At 45.3% G+C, this 18,198-nt stretch overlaps 1 protein-coding gene across 3 annotated transcripts in view; it reads left to right on the top strand.

Moving 5' to 3' along the window:
- The window catches only part of Tbccd1 (TBCC domain containing 1), a 46,871-nt gene that overhangs the window by 4,965 nt on the left and 23,708 nt on the right, over positions 1-18,198 (top strand). For 2 of the 3 annotated variants that reach the window (XM_041677710.1, XM_041677708.1), the window contains exons 1-2: positions 7,755-7,801; positions 10,125-10,503. In XM_041677710.1, coding sequence (XP_041533644.1) covers positions 10,168-10,503 — 336 coding nt within the window. In that variant the 5' untranslated portion in view covers positions 7,755-7,801; positions 10,125-10,167. Of the gene's footprint in view, positions 1-7,754; positions 7,802-10,124; positions 10,504-18,198 lie in introns of those variants that run through there. The other variant, XM_041677709.1, reaches the window with a different exon arrangement.

Here is an 18,198-nt window from a genome sequence, read left to right as displayed (position 1 = left end):
GGGTGGCCCTCTAGGAAAACACGGAGAGAGGAGTTTATTTTGAACTAAAGCCCCAGAAGGATAGAGCCCATCTTGGCAGGGAAGACGTGGCAACAAGCAGAGAAAGCATGGTATCAAGAGAACAAAACAGGCTGATCACATGGCTTCTGTGCTCAGAAAGCAGGGAGAAAAGAGCAAGTAGGCCTAGCCTATAAAAACCCCTAGGCCTGCCCCTTGTGATGTATCCTGAAGGTTCCATAACTTTCCTAGACAGCTCCACCATCTGAAGACCAAGTGTTAAACCCTTGGGTTTATGTAGCCATTCATATTCAAATTATAGCATTCTGTCCTTGGTCCCCATTGGCTCATAGCCATCTCATGATGCAAAATGTATTTAGTCCAACTTCAAGAGTTCTCATAATCTAAGAATACCAATGCTGCTCTAAAAAGTCCAGTCTCTTCTGAGACTCAAGGCAATCTTTGAACTATGTTCAAATCTCTGAACTACAAAAAACAGATTACATACTTCCAACATACAATAGGACTGAGTAAACATTCCTACTCCGAAAGGGAGAAATGGGACATAGTGAAGAATGGTCAGACCAAAATATGACTAAAATCCAACAGAGCAAATAACAAATCCTTTAGCACTACTTCTGGTACCTGGAACTCCAGTTTCCAAAGCCCAACTCTGCCCTTTCAGCTTTGCTGCCTGCAACATACATTTCTCTTGGGCTGAGTCCACTCTGTTGTCAGCCCTCCTTGGCAGATGTCCCTCCATGATGGCATCTCAAACATCTTAAGGGTCTCCATTGTAACCCAGGCTTTATCTTCACAACTTCAGCACAGTGGCTTTGCAGGGACTCCCAACCTGCCACACATACACACACACACACACACCACACACACACACACAGCTTGGACTCAGGTGCCTTCTGAAACTCATGGGAAAGAATCTATGACCTTCTCGGTATTGCATCTTTCATGCATCCAAATCCAGTATGATGTGGACCATATTGCCTGTTTCTGCTTCTAGTTCAGGATGGAGCACAAGCCCCTTGGACCACTGTTCAAAACTTCAGTGTGCTGCAGCTGGTGAAAACTTGCTTCGAATGGAGTGGAGACCATACCTGGGCCCTGCTTTCCAGGGTTGGGACCCTCCTTGTGGGTTTGTCCTCAGGACTGCTTTTCTTTTGTTACTGTGCAGAACAAGAGGCTTCTCTTAGCAGTTACCTCTTTTCCAGGACATGCCTTAGAGGCAGGGTTAGCTGCTTACTGCTTTTTTCCTCTTTGGACTGCACCTTTCTTTCATCCTGCCCCACTTGTTTTTTATCGTAGGCCTGCATCAGAGTAGTTAGTAATAACCATGCAGCCGGTTCAGTGTTGTACTGTAGTGAAGCTTCAGTCTGCTTTAGAGTCAGGCTTACTCAAATGCTTAGGAAAGGAACAGAAAGCAGGCAGGTTCTGAGCCAAAATACCACACTATTGGCCCCTAGTTCATGCCCTAAACACTGCACTGTGCCCTAGTCCAGATCCTAAACACCACACTGTGCCCTAGTCCAGATCCTAAACACCACACTGTGCCCTAGTCCAGATCCTAAACACCACACTGTGCCCTAGTCCGTGTCCTAAACACCACACTGTGCCCTAGTCTGTGTCCTAAACACCACACTGTGCCCTAGTCCGTGTCCTAAACACCACACTGTGCCCTAGTCCAGGTCCTAAACACCACACTGTGCCCTAGTCCAGGTCCTAAACACCACACTGTGCCCTAGTCCAGGTCCTAAACACCACACTGTGCCCTAGTCCGTGTCCTAAACACCACACTGTGCCCTAGTCTGTGTCCTAAACACCACACTGTGCCCTAGTCCGTGTCCTAAACACCACACTGTGCCCTAGTCCAGGTCCTAAACACCACACTGTGCCCTAGTCCAGGTCCTAAACACCACACTGTGCCCTAGTCCAGGTCCTAAACACCACACTGTGCCCTAGTCCAGGTCCTAATAGAGTCCTTGTTTCCTAAGGAGCATCATGCACAAGGCTCCATTGCCTTGATCTCAGCATTGCTGTCTTCCGGCCTCCATGAGAATGACTAACTACATTCTGTTTCCAGCATTCAATGCCTTTCCAGCCTAGAGTTCTAAAACTGTAACATTCCACAAAACAAAAGTCCAAAGGGCATGTGGTCAGGTTTACTACAAAAATGACTCCACTTGGTACTGTTTCCTGTATTAGTTTCTTTTCTGTTATCATGATAAAAATGCCCTCACTAAAAACAACTTGGGGGAGAAAGGGTTTATTTTGGCTTTCAGTTCTAAAGGGATAATCTGTCATGCCGGGGAAGGCATGGCAGTAGGAGCATGAAAGTGGCTGACCACATTGTATCTACACTCAGGAAGCAGTATTGGAAACAGCACATGCCACACATGTGCACACACACAATGAAAAAGCCATTCCCAATTCAAACAGTTGACAGACTATTCCCTGATTATCACAGTTTCTTGTTTTGGACCATTACTAAGGTAGTGTACTGTGAATTTTCCTTTCTGTATTAAAGGCTGGACTTCTATCACTTCTGCCTCAGTGTTCCAAGTTTTGGGATCCTATGAGGGGCTCTGTGGGGACTAAGAGAAGTTGGCACCAGATAGCTGGGTATTGTTGTGACAGGCCTGGTCATGCTGCATGTTGGCAGATTTGAGCCTTCAGATTAGGAAAGCAGTTGAGTATGTTAAGGGGGGCTTAATGGGTCATCCTAGTTGGAGCATGAAAGACAGTGCTGAGGGAGATTTGAACTGCAGGGGTCCAACCTAAGAAGTTTCAGAGGGAAAGAAAATGAGGAAGTAGCCAAGAGACCATTCTTGTGATATTTTGGCAGGGGATGTGGCTACTTTTTTGCCCTTGTCCAGAAAATCTGCCTGAGACTAAACTGAAGAGTTTTTGGATTAATGGCATTGGCAAAGACTTCAAGACAGCCTGGTATTGATTGTTGTGTGGTTGTCAGTGGTCACACCTATGCCAATCTATAATGAAAAAGAGCAGGCTGAACAAGGAAAAATACAAATTGTACAATTTGAGGAGAAAAGGAATACTAGGATGTATAATGGAGCTAAGTCCAGTGCTCAAGTAGACAAAATGTTTAAAGAAAAACCTGATGTTAAATGGAATAAAGGGAGTGATGGCCTCAGGGCAAGTCCCCACCCAGCTAAACTTCTAACTTCTGGAAAGGAGTTAAAGAAAAGCTTAATAATCAGTGAACATGAGAAAAGGAAAGCTGATGCAGATGCAATTGAAGGAGGGGCCATGGTCCAGCCCTAGAAAGTAACAGAACCTGGCAGCTTCGGCCTCAGGGTTCTGGCTTTAAGGTCAAGGATACAAGAAAGGGGTTATGGAATCTCCCCCTATGACTGAGAAAACACAAGTGAGTGAGGTCAGACGTGTTAGGGTGTCCCTGCATGGAGGCCCAGACTAGCCATTGTGTGAAGCTGTGAAGGTGAAGCCTGGATTGCCATGGAGACCCCAAGATGTTAGAGATGCCAGAGTTGTTGGATACCTGCTGAGGAGAGCTGCTAACAGGGAGTGGAATCAGCTCAAGAAAAAGAAGTGTGCTGCAGTCAACAAAGCTGAATGGAGTTGGAGATCTGAAGAGCTCTTTAACATAAAACACAGAAATGTAGAATTTGGAGTTTTCATTGTTGCATTTCTGTCTTACTATGGTCCAATATCTCCTCATTTTGCTCCTTTTCCTCCCTTTTGGAATGGTAATTGTTAGGAATTTTTCCTAATGTGAGCTCTCTGCTGATGCAAAAATCTCAATCAAGCCAAATTAAGAAATATCCAGGTTTAATGGGATTCTTGCGCTCTCGGGAGGCCACTAATGTGTTCCTCTTTGGGGAGCTCACTTAAATACCCTGTGGGAGTGGTCCTGACCCCTCGCATCCTGGGATTTGGAGTCCAGACCAATAGAACTCTCAGGCCTGGGGGCTGGGATGGATGCGAGGGGCTGGGGTCTACACCCCCAACTTAACAGTAATGTGTATTCTGTGTTATTGTATGTTGAAAATATGTGATCTGCCTTTTGATTTTGATTTTACAAGGGGTTACAGTTAGGAAATGGCCATGAGTCTATGAACTGTTAACATTATTGAGACTGGCAGACTATGGGGACTTTTGAAGTTGGACTGAGTGCATTTTTCCCATTATGATATATCTAGGAGCCTATGGGGGTCAGGGAGTGGAATGCGGTGGTTTGAATAAGAATGGCCCCAGGAGGCTCCTATGTTTGAATACTTAGTCAACAAGGGAGTGGCACCACATGGGAGGGATTAGGAGATCTGCCCTTATTGGAGTGAGTGTGGCCTTGTTGGAGGAAGTGTGTCCTTGGGATTAGCAGCTCTCTCTTCCTGCTGCTTGTGGTTCTGCTGTAGAGCTCTCTGCTTCTTCTCTAGCACCATGTCTGCCTGTGTGGTGCCATTCTCCCAGCCATTGTGACAATGGACTAAACCTCTGAAACTGTAAGCCAGCCCCAATGAAACGTTCTCCTTTATAGGAGTTACCGTAGTCATGGTGTCTCTTCACAGCAATCGAATACTAAGGCGGCTATCTACTACAGATCTAATTTGTACTCTACTCCTTCCCTCTGTCACCATAAGAAATGTCAGATCAGCACCTCCCTCTCATCGTCTCTCACTACCCCCTTTCTCTGGCCAGTTCAGAGGTGAGTGTGGCTGTCATCTACATGCCTTTTTCTTGTAATTCCTCCCATTTGATGGCAATTTTGAACACAGGTCAACCTTAGTAGGTTTTCTGGAAGACCTTAGTTGTATGTCTTATTGTCTAGATAAAGGGCTAGGCTAGTTTGCTTGACGCCTTGTCCCATACATGCTACTTGGAGGGATTGTAGTATTCTCTTGTCCATCCTGTCTCCATACACAAGTGGACCCCATCTGTCAAGGAGACACGGCACTCCATACCTTGAGGTCCACCCCGCCCCTCCTCAGACCCAGCAGATTCAGTGGTCTATTTTTTACCCCCAGCATGTACACTGGAAGCCATGCCATCCTGTGCCACCTTTGGAAGGGTTGTCTAGGTGGAGTCTCCACACTTAAACAGCAAGCTTCCAAAACTGTGAGTGCTCATCACAAAGACATCTTTGGTTCCAGGATGCCGCAGGCTCGGGCAACAAACACTGTGTGAACAGATGTCTATTAAGCTGGAGAAGGAACCAACAACAACAAAAACAATCATATACTCATCTAGTGTGATAACCAGTGAATTTACTGGGGTTACTTATGGGAACATGAGTGAGGGGTTTCAACAGGAGCATGGGAAATTTACAAAAGACCGCATCTTGAGGAAAATCTCTACCTCTCAGCAATTGTTCACTGCCTGTGTGTCTTCAGAGAGGGGTAGACTTCTTGAGTCTTTCCACCCTAGCAACTGTGAACTGCCTGTGCTCCGGGAGGGGCCGCCAGCACGAGCATTTGCCCCCTCCATTGTAGAATAACAGTGGACCCAATCTTGTGCAGGTCTTCTGCAGATGATCACAGCTGATGGGAGTTAGAGACCAGCAGCTACACCATGCTTAATGTCCACAACAACCAGTAATTGATTAGTACTGGGTGATTAAAGATAGAGGAGGGAAAATAGAATGAGTGAGCAGTGGGTACAAGAGGGGAGAGGATGCTGTTGGGGCTAAAGAAGGCCTGAAAAGAGATGTCATCATGTAACCTTAAATAGCCTCCGCTCTCAGGAGACTCAGATACCCCACCAAACAGGCCAGCCTGTGTTCTTTGAGAAAGCCTGTCAAAAGTCAGAAAGGAAGTAAGAGGGGAAAAAAAGAATGAGAACAAAAAACACTGGCCTGCAAGTTGATCCTGGGTATTGAATAAAGGGATAAATGTAGGGGAGGGGGCTGGGTGAGGCACCCACTGAATGTAATCTCTTGACTGTTGGTGTGGTCAGCCTGGATTCTGTGCCCCTTCCTAGGCCCTCTGATGCCAGGCACACCTGTAGACAGTCATCTGCAAGGTTGGGCCACGAAAACTGATCCTGTCAGTTGGCCATCCTTCTGGGAGGAATCACAGGTGTGGTGATTGCTGTCCTTATCACAGTGCTGCCCTGCCCTCCTGAGTCAAGTGGCAGGTACTGGCCACTCCTTCCTGATGCTGGGCACTTGGCTTGAAAGCCTGCCAACTCTGGCTTTGACTAGGTTTGTCGCTTGCTGAATAGCCTTTGTTGCCAAGTTCCTTCCAACAGTCTAGAGGAAATCGGCTGTTCAGGTTCCAGCAAAGTCTAGGGCATTTGTTCCAGGTTCCCAGAGTGTTAGGGGCAGAGATCTTAAAATGGTTTCTGAGCCTCTCTTGTTGAATACCCAGAATATCAGAAGTTTCTGTTGCTGGAGTAAACACTATGACTTAACGCAACTTGGGGAGGAAAGGGCTTATATGACTTACAGGTAATGGTCCATTTTATGGAGGGAAGGCAAGGGATGACTCAAGCCAGGAACCAAAGCAGAGACCGTGGAGGAATGCTTACAGGCTTGCTCCCAATGGCTTGCCCAACCTGCTTTTTTATACCATACAGATCCACCTGTCTAGGGATGACACCACCCCACATTGGGCTGGACCCTCCTGGATCAATCATTCATCAAGCAAATGCTCCCACAGTCATGACCTGTCTGATGGAGGCACTTCTTCAATTTAAGAGTCTCTCTTCCCAGATGGCTTCAGTTTGTGTCAAGTTGACAGAAATTAATCACCACACATGGTGTCTCCCTTCCCATTAAAAAAATGTTTGCTTAAGAAGAGTATTGCGTGGTTTTCCGAAGCCCTCTGCTTTAGACTGTTGCTCCTCTCTCCCTGGGAGGAGAGAAATTACCTAAACTGGAACTATTACTCTTTTGTTTTGAGACAAGGTTTCTCTCAGTAGCCCTAGCTGTCCCAGAACTCACTCCATAGACCCGACTGGGCTCGAACTAGAGATCTTCCTGTCTCTGCCTCCTGTGTACTAGGACTAAAGGCATGCACCACTATCACCCGCAGTAACTTTTTTTTTTTTTTTTTTTTTTTTTGGTTTTTCGTGACAGGATTCTTCTGTGTAGCTTTGGTGCCTGTCCTGGAACTAGCTTTTGTAGACCAGGCTGACCTCGAACTCACAAGAGATCGAATGCAGGGATTAAAGGTGTGCGCCACCATCTCCGGGCCTAGAAACTATTATTTTTTTAAGGTCTACTATCACATCTAGAGAAGCCGTAAAGAACTAGGGAAGTAGGAATATCGAAAGCCAGTATGAGGAAATTTCTTCCTTTCCCATCTTCTGGGTGGAATCTAAAAAGTTTCCTGAAGTCTGTAGCTTGGCTGGAAGGTTAGCCCAATTCAGGGGTGAAAGCCATGGCTCTTGCTTCATTCCCAACGGATCCTGACTCTCGCTTCAGCTTCTTGCTGTGTTAAGACTTTGGGTGTGCTGAGTTTGACTTTCCATGCCTCGGTTTAGCACTTGAGACCACACGTACCCGCCACGAGTAGCTCTAAACTGCGGTGAGCGTTGTAATTACCCATCACAGCGCGCCAGCCTCGTGGGAGGACCACGGTTCCACGGAGCCCAGGGAGACTTCTCACTCCCGGGGTGAAGGGCACAGCGCCAGAAAGTTCCCAGCGGCGGGAAGCCCTTTGCCTTGGGGCTGGAAAACCGCGGGTCGCTCTTGGTCGCTCTAGCCCTGGTCCGCCAGGGCTCTGTGGTGGGAGGCCTGGCGCCTGCGCACTGCACCGCGGCGGCCGGGCGGGCGAGAGGGAAGCTCAGGCAGCGGCTGCGGAGAGGGTTGGTGGTGAGTGCTGCGCGGGAACTGTCCAGCCGCCTCCGGGGAGGGGTGGATTGGCTGTCCCTGAACCCGACTCGATCTGCGCCCCTGGCTATTCCGCCTCCACGCGGGACCTCAGCGCGGCCTGACCTCGGGAGTCCCGGGGAACCCCCGCAACCCGAGCCAGCGCTGTCCAAGTAGCTAGCTGCCCCCTCACCTCCCCACCCCCCACCTCCCGGGTTTGTACTTACTAATTGCTCCTGTTGAGCCAAGTACAGGGGTCAGCAGCATCAGGTGCCTGTTGTCTCGAAGACACCCTGTTTCCGTTTTGGAGAAAACTGAGGGTTTCTCCATAGTGCTGTATGCAGTCATTCCTGGATTGGACCGGACCACCATAGACTTTTTGCCTCCCAACATCTATCGTATGAGTTGACCTTCTGTTTAAAGGCCTCCTGTGTCTAAGGGTTGTCATTCTCTTCTAGACCCACTCAGTTTTAGAATTTCTTCCTGTACGATGTCCCAAAGTTGTAGCCATGAAGTTCTCAAAGCAGACCAGAACCCTAAATCAGAGTGTGCCAACTAAACATGGTTCTAGACAAGTCCCCTAACTTCTCAAGGCTTGTCTGAAATGAGAGAAATACAGGTGACTCTGTGAATGAAAGGAGCTGAAAGATGCACCCTCCCCTGGCCGCGCCCCCCACCGCGGGCACATAAGCGCTCTGTCAGTTATGAGATATATTTGGGTTTTTTTTTTATGTGTATGGCTGTGTGCCTGGCTGTATGACTATGCACCATGTGCGTGCAGTGCCCACAGAGGAGGGTTTTGGATCCTCTAGGACTGGAGTTAACAGATGGCTGTGAGTCACCATGCGGATGCTGGGACTTGAACTCCAGGTCCTTTGGAAGAGCAGTAAACGCTCTTATCCATTGAGACGTCTCTGCCTCCTAATTATTTCTTTTCAAAAAGCAATAACACACCATTCCTAATTGGTCATACAGAAAGCTCTTTTCAAATTATGCTAAGAAGTGCTCAGTGAGATGGATGTTTTGGTTAGACGATGATGTATTTGACGGTTGCTTTGGGGAGGGCTATATGTCAGGAATTCCAGAAATGCTAGTTGTTGGTTGGTTTTTTTTAATGCACATCTAAAAGCCCCTGGGAAGCAATTTATAGTGCATAATATGCAGAAAGAGATAATCAGAACATTATATGTAATAGCTGAAAGCTTTAACCTTTTAAAATGGGAATTTTAAAGGAAAAGGAGAGTAAGATAGGTCCCTCTGTCCATCACTATCAACAGGCATCAGTGTTTTGCATATCTTGTTTTATGAAAAATTGGGAACTTTTAAGTGTTGAAAAGTAAACCGGGGTACATTTGGAGTGCTCAGATACCTTGAAAATAATTCAGAATTGTATCTATACACCGCAACCACGAACATTCAAAATCAAAGAAGCATCCAATCTAGAAAACAGACAAGAAAGTGCCATAAGCTGTTAGCTGATTTCCCTTTAGTGGTGGGAATATGAGTGACCCCCCCGCTTGTGTTATAGCCCTGTGTGTAACAGCTCTGGAAGCGCTGTACCTGAACTGAGCACAGCTGCACACCAGGGCCAGTTCACAGTAGCAAGAATTCATCCATTAATGTGTTCACTTTTCTTGACCCACGTTTGCGTCCACAATCCTATCTGCCACCTGGAGCTAATGCCTGGTGTTGCGCCTCATGGTCAACTCACACATTCAAATCTTTAAGAATAATTTTAATTTTATTTATTTAGTTGGGGTGTGGGGAGCTGTGGGGATTAGTAGATAAAGTTCACAAATGGTTTTCCCTCTTTCACTGTCTGAGTTCTGGGGGTTGAACTCAGGCCATCAGGCTTGGTGGCAGAAGCCTTTATCCCTGAGCCAGCTTGCTGTCCCTGTATATCCAAATCATTATTAGCAACTGTCTTCTAGGTGTAACTGATATTACTGTAAAATTTTATTCCACTCTATTTCTACCAATGTTTCCCAGCAGGATCCAGCATAGAATCTGGTACAGGATGATGCCCCCTGCCGATACCTTTTCTTTGCTCTCTAGGCAGGAATAGAACCTAGACCGTATGCATTTCCATACTTTTCTAAAACAGCCATTTCAAATAACTTAAATAAGGTGATGAACTCATAGTCTTGTTTTTCTCTCAAATAGATTTCAATGGAATTTGACCAGAAGTCCATTTTGCTTTTGGTGAGGGCCAGAGCTGCTGTTAAGTTGAGGCCACAACACGCTTAAAGATAGTTAGGGGGTCACTTCCCAAGAAAAGGGGTGAAGGACATTTGTTTAGTGTTTGTAAAGGAACTTTGTTTCACAGGTATGCAAAGAAGCCTCTTTGTCCTGATGTCTTCAGAGATACTATGGATCAGTCCGGAGTTCTCCTCTGGGTAAAAGCAGAACCTTTTATAGTGGGTGCCTTGCAAGTCCCACCTCCATCCAAATTCAGTCTTCACTACCTCAGGAAGATAGCCACCTATGTGCGGACGCGGGCCACAGAGGGCGCCTACCCACGCCTCTCCTGGTCTACATGGAGGCACATTGCGTGCGGAAAGCTGCAGCTGGCCAAGGAGCTAGCATGGCTCTACTTTGAAATATTTGATAACCTTTCGGTGAGGACACCCGAGGAGCGCCTGGAATGGTCTGAGATTTTGTCCAGCTGCACTACTGAAGAGGAGGTGGAAAAGCAAAGAAGTCAGGTACGTATGGACCGCTGTGTACGTAGTTACTCTGAACAATAACCCCTCCCTTGTGTGTGTCCTCGTGTGTGTGTGTGTGTGTGTGTGTGTGTGTGTGTGCAGCTCGGGCTCTGGGTTGTTGGCCCTCGTGATTCTAAAGTGCGGTCTGAATTGTGGCATTTCCAGCTTGGAAGTGTTTTGACGCATGTGATCAGTGTATTAGTCCTTTTGTGTCGTACGTAGTTCATGTCCCCCCACTCCTGAAGGAGCCATGCGCTGGCAGCTCTTCCACTGACTGTAGAAGTATCTTGGGGCAAGTGTGCGGCTGATGTTACAGGTAGAGGTGCCTGAGTCTAGCAGTCTGTTGTTTTCCCCTTACTCAGCCCCTTCATTCTATCTTGACTGTCTAAAAGTAACTTCTGCTGTATACTAAAACCAAATATTTTTATGACTGTATTTATTAATTCACCCATTTTCTGTTGCTAATAAGATAATGCCACAGAGGGGGTTATTTTTAAGGTGCCCTGTTGTGGCTCATTGTCCTGGAGATCCAAGGTCAAGAGGTTATGTGATGGCTATAGCAGTGGTTCTCAACCTCTGGGTCTCAACCCTTTGGAGAGAGATAACCCTTTCACATGGGTCACTTGAGACCATTGGGAAACACAGATATTTACACTATGATTCATACAGGAGCAACATTACAGTTATGAAGTAGCAACAGAAATAATTTAATGAAGAATTGTTTTAAAGGGTCACAGCATTAGGCGAGTTGAGAGCCACTGGGCTATAGCATCCTTCCTGGTAGAGACCTAAAGCAGTACAGGAGGACATCATGGTGAGAGACACTGTTTTCCTGTGTGTGTACAATAGTCTCTCTTCCACTTATAAAGCTACCAGTATGGAATCTCAGGACTCTGATCTGATATCTTTATTTAATCCTAGCTGCCGCCTAATCCCACCCAACACTAGTCACACTGTTTTTTACCCTCTTAGTTCCTCACCGTGAGGATTAAATTTCAACATGAATTCTCAGAATGGACAAATCATGTACAAGCCATAGCGTCCCGCTTCTGTCTCTTGCTCCACGTAGCTCATATGCTCATAGATGGAGTCATCCTCTACAAATAATCCACAGTCTTAAGTTATTCAAGCCGCATTTAAACTCCAATGTCTCATTTGAGATTCAAGGCAAACTCTTCAGTTGTGAGACTGTAAATTCAAGTTATCTACTCAGAGTATATAGTGGAACAGGCTATGGAGTGGGTAAATATTTCCATCTCAAAGGCAGTAGTTAAACTGAGAGTAGTAACTGGCCAAGCATGGTGGCACAGGCCTTTAATTCCAGCACTTGGGAGGGAGAGACAGGCGGATCTCTGTGAGTTTGAGGCCAGCCTGGTCTACAGAGCGAGTTACAGGACAGCCAGGGTGGTTACTCAGAGAAACCCTGTCTTGAAAAGCAAAAGAAAAGAAAGTAATGATTGGCCCAGATCATATCCAGAAGCTGTCAGCAGACACAAGTTGTTAAACCTCCGAATTCTCTCGTCTTGGGAAGGGGTTGTATCCCTAACGCCTCAAGTAGCTCTTCCTCCGTGTCTTTGCTAGGCTCAGCCCAAACTTAGCTCTCAGCTCAGAGTGTCATGACCACACCTTTCCCAGGTTGGCATTGTAGACTGGTAGTTCCCAGTTACAGAGTCCTGGGGGTAGTCTCCTTCCTACGGTTTCATTAGGCATTGACCCTCTCTAGCAGGACTCCTACGCCAGGCCTCTATGTCGCCTTCTAAGTTTTCCTTTGAAATCTGGCTGGAAGCTGCCATGCCTCCATAGCTCTTGCATAATGCATGCCTACAGTAATTGTGAAACTGCAAGGTGACACTTGCTCCTTTGATTAGGGCGGTTAGCTGTACCTGGCTTGCTCACTCCCTCCTTTGATTAGTCTTACCTGAGCATAGCCGAAGTGGCCAGAGTGCTCTTCTGGAAAGAACTTCCGGAGAGAACTCTGAAACAGTTCTTCCTCTAAGCCACTGGGCTGTGGTGAGAAAAGTAGCCCCACAGACTTCTAAGGTGCCCTCGAGGTCTCCCTCCTATTGTCCTGATGCATCTGGCCTCATTTTATCCATGCCGATCTCTTTGGCAAGGTTACTGGATGCACCCTACATAGTTTTTCTTTGCTCCTTTGCTGGATGACCTGCAAATCCTTCAAATCCTTTTGCTTTGTTTTCTTTTAAATTTTACATTCTATTCTTAGATGGTGCTTTTACACCGTTCTTTGTGAAGTTAAAAGGTAACCCGGGAACAACTCGACCGTTTTGTTCTTTGAGTATTTCTTCTGCCAGGCACTCCAGTTTGTCACTGTAAATTCTGCCTTCTGTAAATCTGTAGGTGGGTGCAGACATAGCCCTCTTGCAAGAGCTAGCTCAAGAGAGTTATATATACACTGGGAGAGTGTATATTCCCTGAGGACAGCACCCTCGGCCAGACCCAGAGACCTCCTACTAGACTCCACCTCATACAGGTCCTACCATCTCCCCACATTGCCACACTGTGAGTCCAGCATCAACTCAAGACTCACAGGAGGACAAACTCCACCCAAACCATAGCAGACAGCATCTCTGCCCCCATGGACTCAGTAAGCTAGTAGGAACGACTGGTGTGTAAAACGGTCGCACAGTAAAGTTCAGAAATGGACTTGAGAGTGATTCATTCTTGTGGTAGGAATAACTTCACAGAGTATATTAGTTATATACAGTAGTTTAATTATGATGCCTGTGGCTTGGGCCAATAGCAGCTTGTTTATCATTTGTCCAACATTCCTACACAGCCACACTTGATGGGATGAATCTCAGGGCTCCATGCATTGACTCAAGAAATTATGTTTCTATATTTTGGAGTCACTTAGTGTTAAATGACTTTGCTGAGGGGGGGAAATGAAATAAGACAAAGAAATGCAATAGGGTCACAGTAGCTGATCTTTTGCTCGTATTACACAGAGGCCACACAAGCTGTGGCCGATTTCCAGGTTGTGATTGGCAGTGGGAAGAATTGCTTCCTTGTAGACCATGCCTGTTTTTGTTTTTTTTAATCACAGATGGGAATAGAACAGTGGGAGGACACAGCTGCCTTTCCCCCACAGTGAGCTTGAGAATAGGTCTTGACTGTGAAGCAGTCACCACGGTGAAGGCCACGGAACATATCTGTCACCTTCCTAAATTTGTCGCAATCCGTTATTTTTATTTTACTACTGCATAACTTAAGCACATGTAAGTTCTAACTTTTTAGAAAACTTTATATATGTAATTGCAGTATTGTTAGCTGCATGGTGCTGTATTGCAGACCTGAAGAACTAAATTACCGTGTGTAACTGAGACTTTGTTAGCTTTTGACAATCGCCTATTTCCCTTTTGTTCCAGCATTTGACAGTCACTTTTCTTCTGTGCTTCTGTGGACTTGACTCTTTTAGACTTTGGATGTACTGTGGTTGGAGTGTCTTTCAGGGTATCCTGTGTTGGATTTTAATGCTCATCATGAGAGATTAAGAGGGTAAAGACTTAGTCTGAGGGACAGGCCCGTATCCCAGCTATTAAACAGACAGGAAGATTACAGGTTCAGGGCAGCCTGGGCTACAGAGTGAGTTTAAGTCTAGCCTGGGCAGCGTCATCTCAAAATAAAAAATAAGTAAAATGCATATATATTATGTAAAAAATCCTAATGACTTTGCCATTTTTAGAAAAGTAGCAAGATATAAGAACAATGTATAAAAATCAGTAGTTTTTCTATATATTGAGAAAGACCTTGCTGAGAAAGAAATAGGGAGGAAAAATGCAAGCAAACAACCTTGGAATAAACTTACCAGAGCAGGTAAAAGACCTCTACAACAAACATTTTTAGCACCGAAGAAGGAAATAGTGGAAGACACAGAAAATAGAAAGGGTACCAATGCTCACAGATTAGCAGGAGTAATGCCGTAAAAAAATGGCAGTATTACCAAAAGTGATCTACAGGTTCTGTACAACTCAAAGTTTTGATGGCATTCTTTACAATACTAGGAAAAACAATCTATCTTGGAATTCGTATAGAAGCACAAAGACTCTGGACAGCTGAAGCAGTTCTGTGGCCAAAGAGCAAGGCTGGAGATGCCACCGTAGCTGATCTCTAATTACAGTAAGGAACCATAGTAACAGAAACAGGCATGAGACTGCCAGATAGACTAGAGGACCACGAGAAAACAAGCACAGCTACAGCCGCCAAACCTTCAACAGAGGCGTCAGAAACACAGGGAGAAATGGTACCATCTTATAAATAAGTGGTACTGGGAAAACTGGATATTCATGTGTAGGAAAATAAAAATAAACCCTCTGTTCTGAATAAAACCAAAGAAAAATGTATCAAATACCTAAAACGCTAGAACTGTTAGAGGAGAACAGCGTAAGGTACAGACGAGGACTTGCTGAGAAGGACTCTGAGAGCACAGGACACAGGCTCGAGAGTCGATACTGGGGATTGTGTGCGATTTCAAACAGCACAGCGAGGGAAATACTCAGAGGAGTGCAGAGAATGTCACAGAACAAGAGGAAATGCAAACCATACATCTAATGGGACTGATATCTAGAATCTATAAAGGACTAAGGAAATTAAACAAAACAAACAATGCAACCAATAAATGGGTTAATGAATTGAATAGCAAGTCTCAACAAATATAAGGCAATAAATATGTGAGAAAAATGTTGTGTCTTTAGCCATTAAGAAAATGCAAATTTAAACCGCTTTGAGAATCCAGTTTACCACAGTCAGAATGACTGTTGTAGAAGACAAACGCCGAGGAATACAGATGAGGATGTGGGAAAAGAGGAGTCCTCCCATGCTGCTGATGCACAATTCATAAAAAGTTAGAGCAAGAAACTGGGGTTCAACCTGAAGGTCAGCAAAGCAAAACATTCCTCCAGGAATCTCAGAATGAGACTGAAAGCTGTCTCCTCCCATTTTATAATCTTCTCTAGTTCTGGGATTAAAGGCGTGCACCACTGAGATTAAAGGCATGCATGAACCTGTTTCTATGGCAACTAGTTGTGGCTACTGGGAGTAAAGGTGTGTGTTACCACTGCCTGGTTTATAATCCCAGTGGGCTGTTTTACTCTCTCATCTTCAAACTGGTTTTATTTATTAAAATATAAATGAAATGTCACTGCATACTGCTGGTGGGAATGTAAACAGGTGCAGCCACCATGGAAATGAGCCTGACCGTGTGTGCCCAAGGGTGTCCTAAGTGGGCATACCAAGGAAATAGTTGACATGGGTGTTTATTGCTACACTATGTAGTAGCCAAAATACAGACTCAGTTTAGTTGTCCACCAACAAATAAATGAATAAAGAAAATGTGTATATACCTAATGGAACTTTATCCATCTATAAAAGAATGAAAGTCCATAGCTTTTACTAGTATGTATGATTTACATGTAGGATAGTGTCATAACAAAGCCTGTTGCTTCATGTAATGAGGGTGTGCTAATAAAATTTAAAAATCACACTCCAAAACCTAATCTAATTACAGTGGCTAGAGACAGGGCCTTAGGAAAGTGATTAGGATTAGATAAGGTCAATAGAGTAGACTTAATATTGATGGGTTTGAAAGAGAGGGGTGGGGAGAGAACAAGAACAGACAGACTACATGCCCCTGCCACTCCCACTCTTGCCATCTGACCCCCAGGCCAACCTTGTGACTCTGACCAAAGAAGGCCACTGCCAAATGGTTGCCTTGCACCTCCAGAACTGTGCGCCAAAATAATTGCTCCAATTTACAGAGTAGGCTGCCATGTATGTTTTGTTACACTAACAAAAGTACAACATAGAAAGGACCTCATATTTATCTTTCTATGTCTGTCTTTACATGGGTTTTGTTCCCATTCATGGGCTCTATAGGTCTCTGGAAAGATGGGAATCAAACAGTTAGAGAAAAGTACAGTTGCCCCAGCCTTGCCAAATAGGACCTGAGTTTTTGGCTTCTGTTTCTTCAGTCTTGTGGGCTAGTCTTGAAGTGGCAAATCTGAATTCATCTGCATTCCACTGACTGTAGTCATAGTAACGCACAATATTAATTGCAGCAGAGACTGGGAAATGAATGCCACCTGGGTGTGTGCCCTGGAAGACGAGAAGGACTTAGCATGGGGCTAATAGCTAAAAGAGGTTTTGGAAGCTGAAAAGAAGTTTGTCCTACAACCACTAGGTGGAGGGCACTGCAGTCAGTCATCAGCCACGTATTTCTCTCACTATGGGTTAGATGCTAGGTACAGTAGTGCCTGGACATGAAGATGAATACAATGTTAAAAAACACCTATGGGTTTTGGGTGTTTATTGTGTACCATAGTTTTTGCTGGTTACTGTGGATAGTAAAGTAGAAAAAAGAAGACTCTTTACTATCTCATGGGAAGACTGTCTGAAGCAATGATTGTTAAACTAGATGTATAAAATCAAGGAATGTATGCTGTGAAGAAGCCAATCCATCAAAATAATTGTTAGCTTCGGTGTTTCTTTATCCAAGAATTAAAAATAAGGGCTCACACAGATTTACAAAAGAAGCGGGGTGATATTACTTGGAGAAGGTGGTAGTATGGATTAAGAGGGAAACATTGTCAGGGCTGCCAGCAGGCCACGTGAGAGAAGACACTGAAGGGCCTGGGACTGTAGTCTAGGGTCTTTTTATGGAGTGTGAGAGAAGGAAGGGATGGCTATTAAGGGGAATAAGGTGGTTCTCTATTTTGATTGAAAGATTGGATCATGTATTCATTTTTCCTACTGCATATGAACCTCCCCACAGTGCATCTGATTTTGGTCATGTGCACACCCAATTATGCATAGACTTAAGATGGCCAATAGAGGAGTCTCACTAAAGCATTTCTAGAGAACACAATTTTACTTTATTCTATGTACATTCAAAACCAGCCCAGGCTGGATCGGCCCTTCTGTTCTTCATACCTATGTACCTATAGACATGTCATGACATACCATATCATACCTATAGACATGCTTGACTAGAAACTATAAATGTCATTGTTGCCAGGGGCAGGGAAACATACAGTACTGTTGAGGTATGTGTGAGTAACCTGGCACAGGTGGGGAGCTGAGTCCTGAGGTTGCCAGGTGCAGTGTTTGGAGAAGGTTGTGTGTGCATGGTATGTCAGGCTGCTAAGTACACTCTTGCATGATGGCGGTGTGCGTAACCCAAAACCTAGTGAAGGTCCCAAGTTGCACTAGCTCCTGTGCTTGCCTGCCTCAGGGTGGTTCCTCTTGTGTAGCCTTCTTAGAACGCTGAGATGAAGAACTGGTGAGTGGATGCCAAGAGCCAGGGGAGGGGTAGAGGTGGTAGGAGAGACGGGAGTGTTCTCTCTCTGGACTGTTTCAGTGCTGCAGTGCGGTTCTAGTTGTAAAGACAGGAGCTGGGTGAAGAGTACGTGTGATCTACTTTATTTTTAACATCTCTACAAAAAGTTTAAGAAAGTAAAGAAAGGTGTAGTTTAGTGGGTAGAGTTCTTGCTTACGTTGTCAAATCCCTGGGTTCATTCCCTGACATTGAATAAACTGGATGTGGTAGTACATGCCTGTACCCCAGCTCTAAGGTGGGGGCAGGATAATCAGAAGTTCAAGGTCCTCCTCGGCTACCTAGCCAACGGGAGGCAAGCTTGGGCTGCTTAAAATCCACTTGACTGACTGCATTTGGGTGATCCT

Source organism: Microtus oregoni, unplaced genomic scaffold, assembly GCF_018167655.1.
Source record: "Microtus oregoni isolate MIOR12 unplaced genomic scaffold, Mior012 000029F_ref0000214, whole genome shotgun sequence".
Taxonomy (NCBI): Eukaryota; Metazoa; Chordata; class Mammalia; order Rodentia; family Cricetidae; genus Microtus; species Microtus oregoni.
This window is presented reverse-complemented; position numbering and strand designations above follow the sequence as displayed.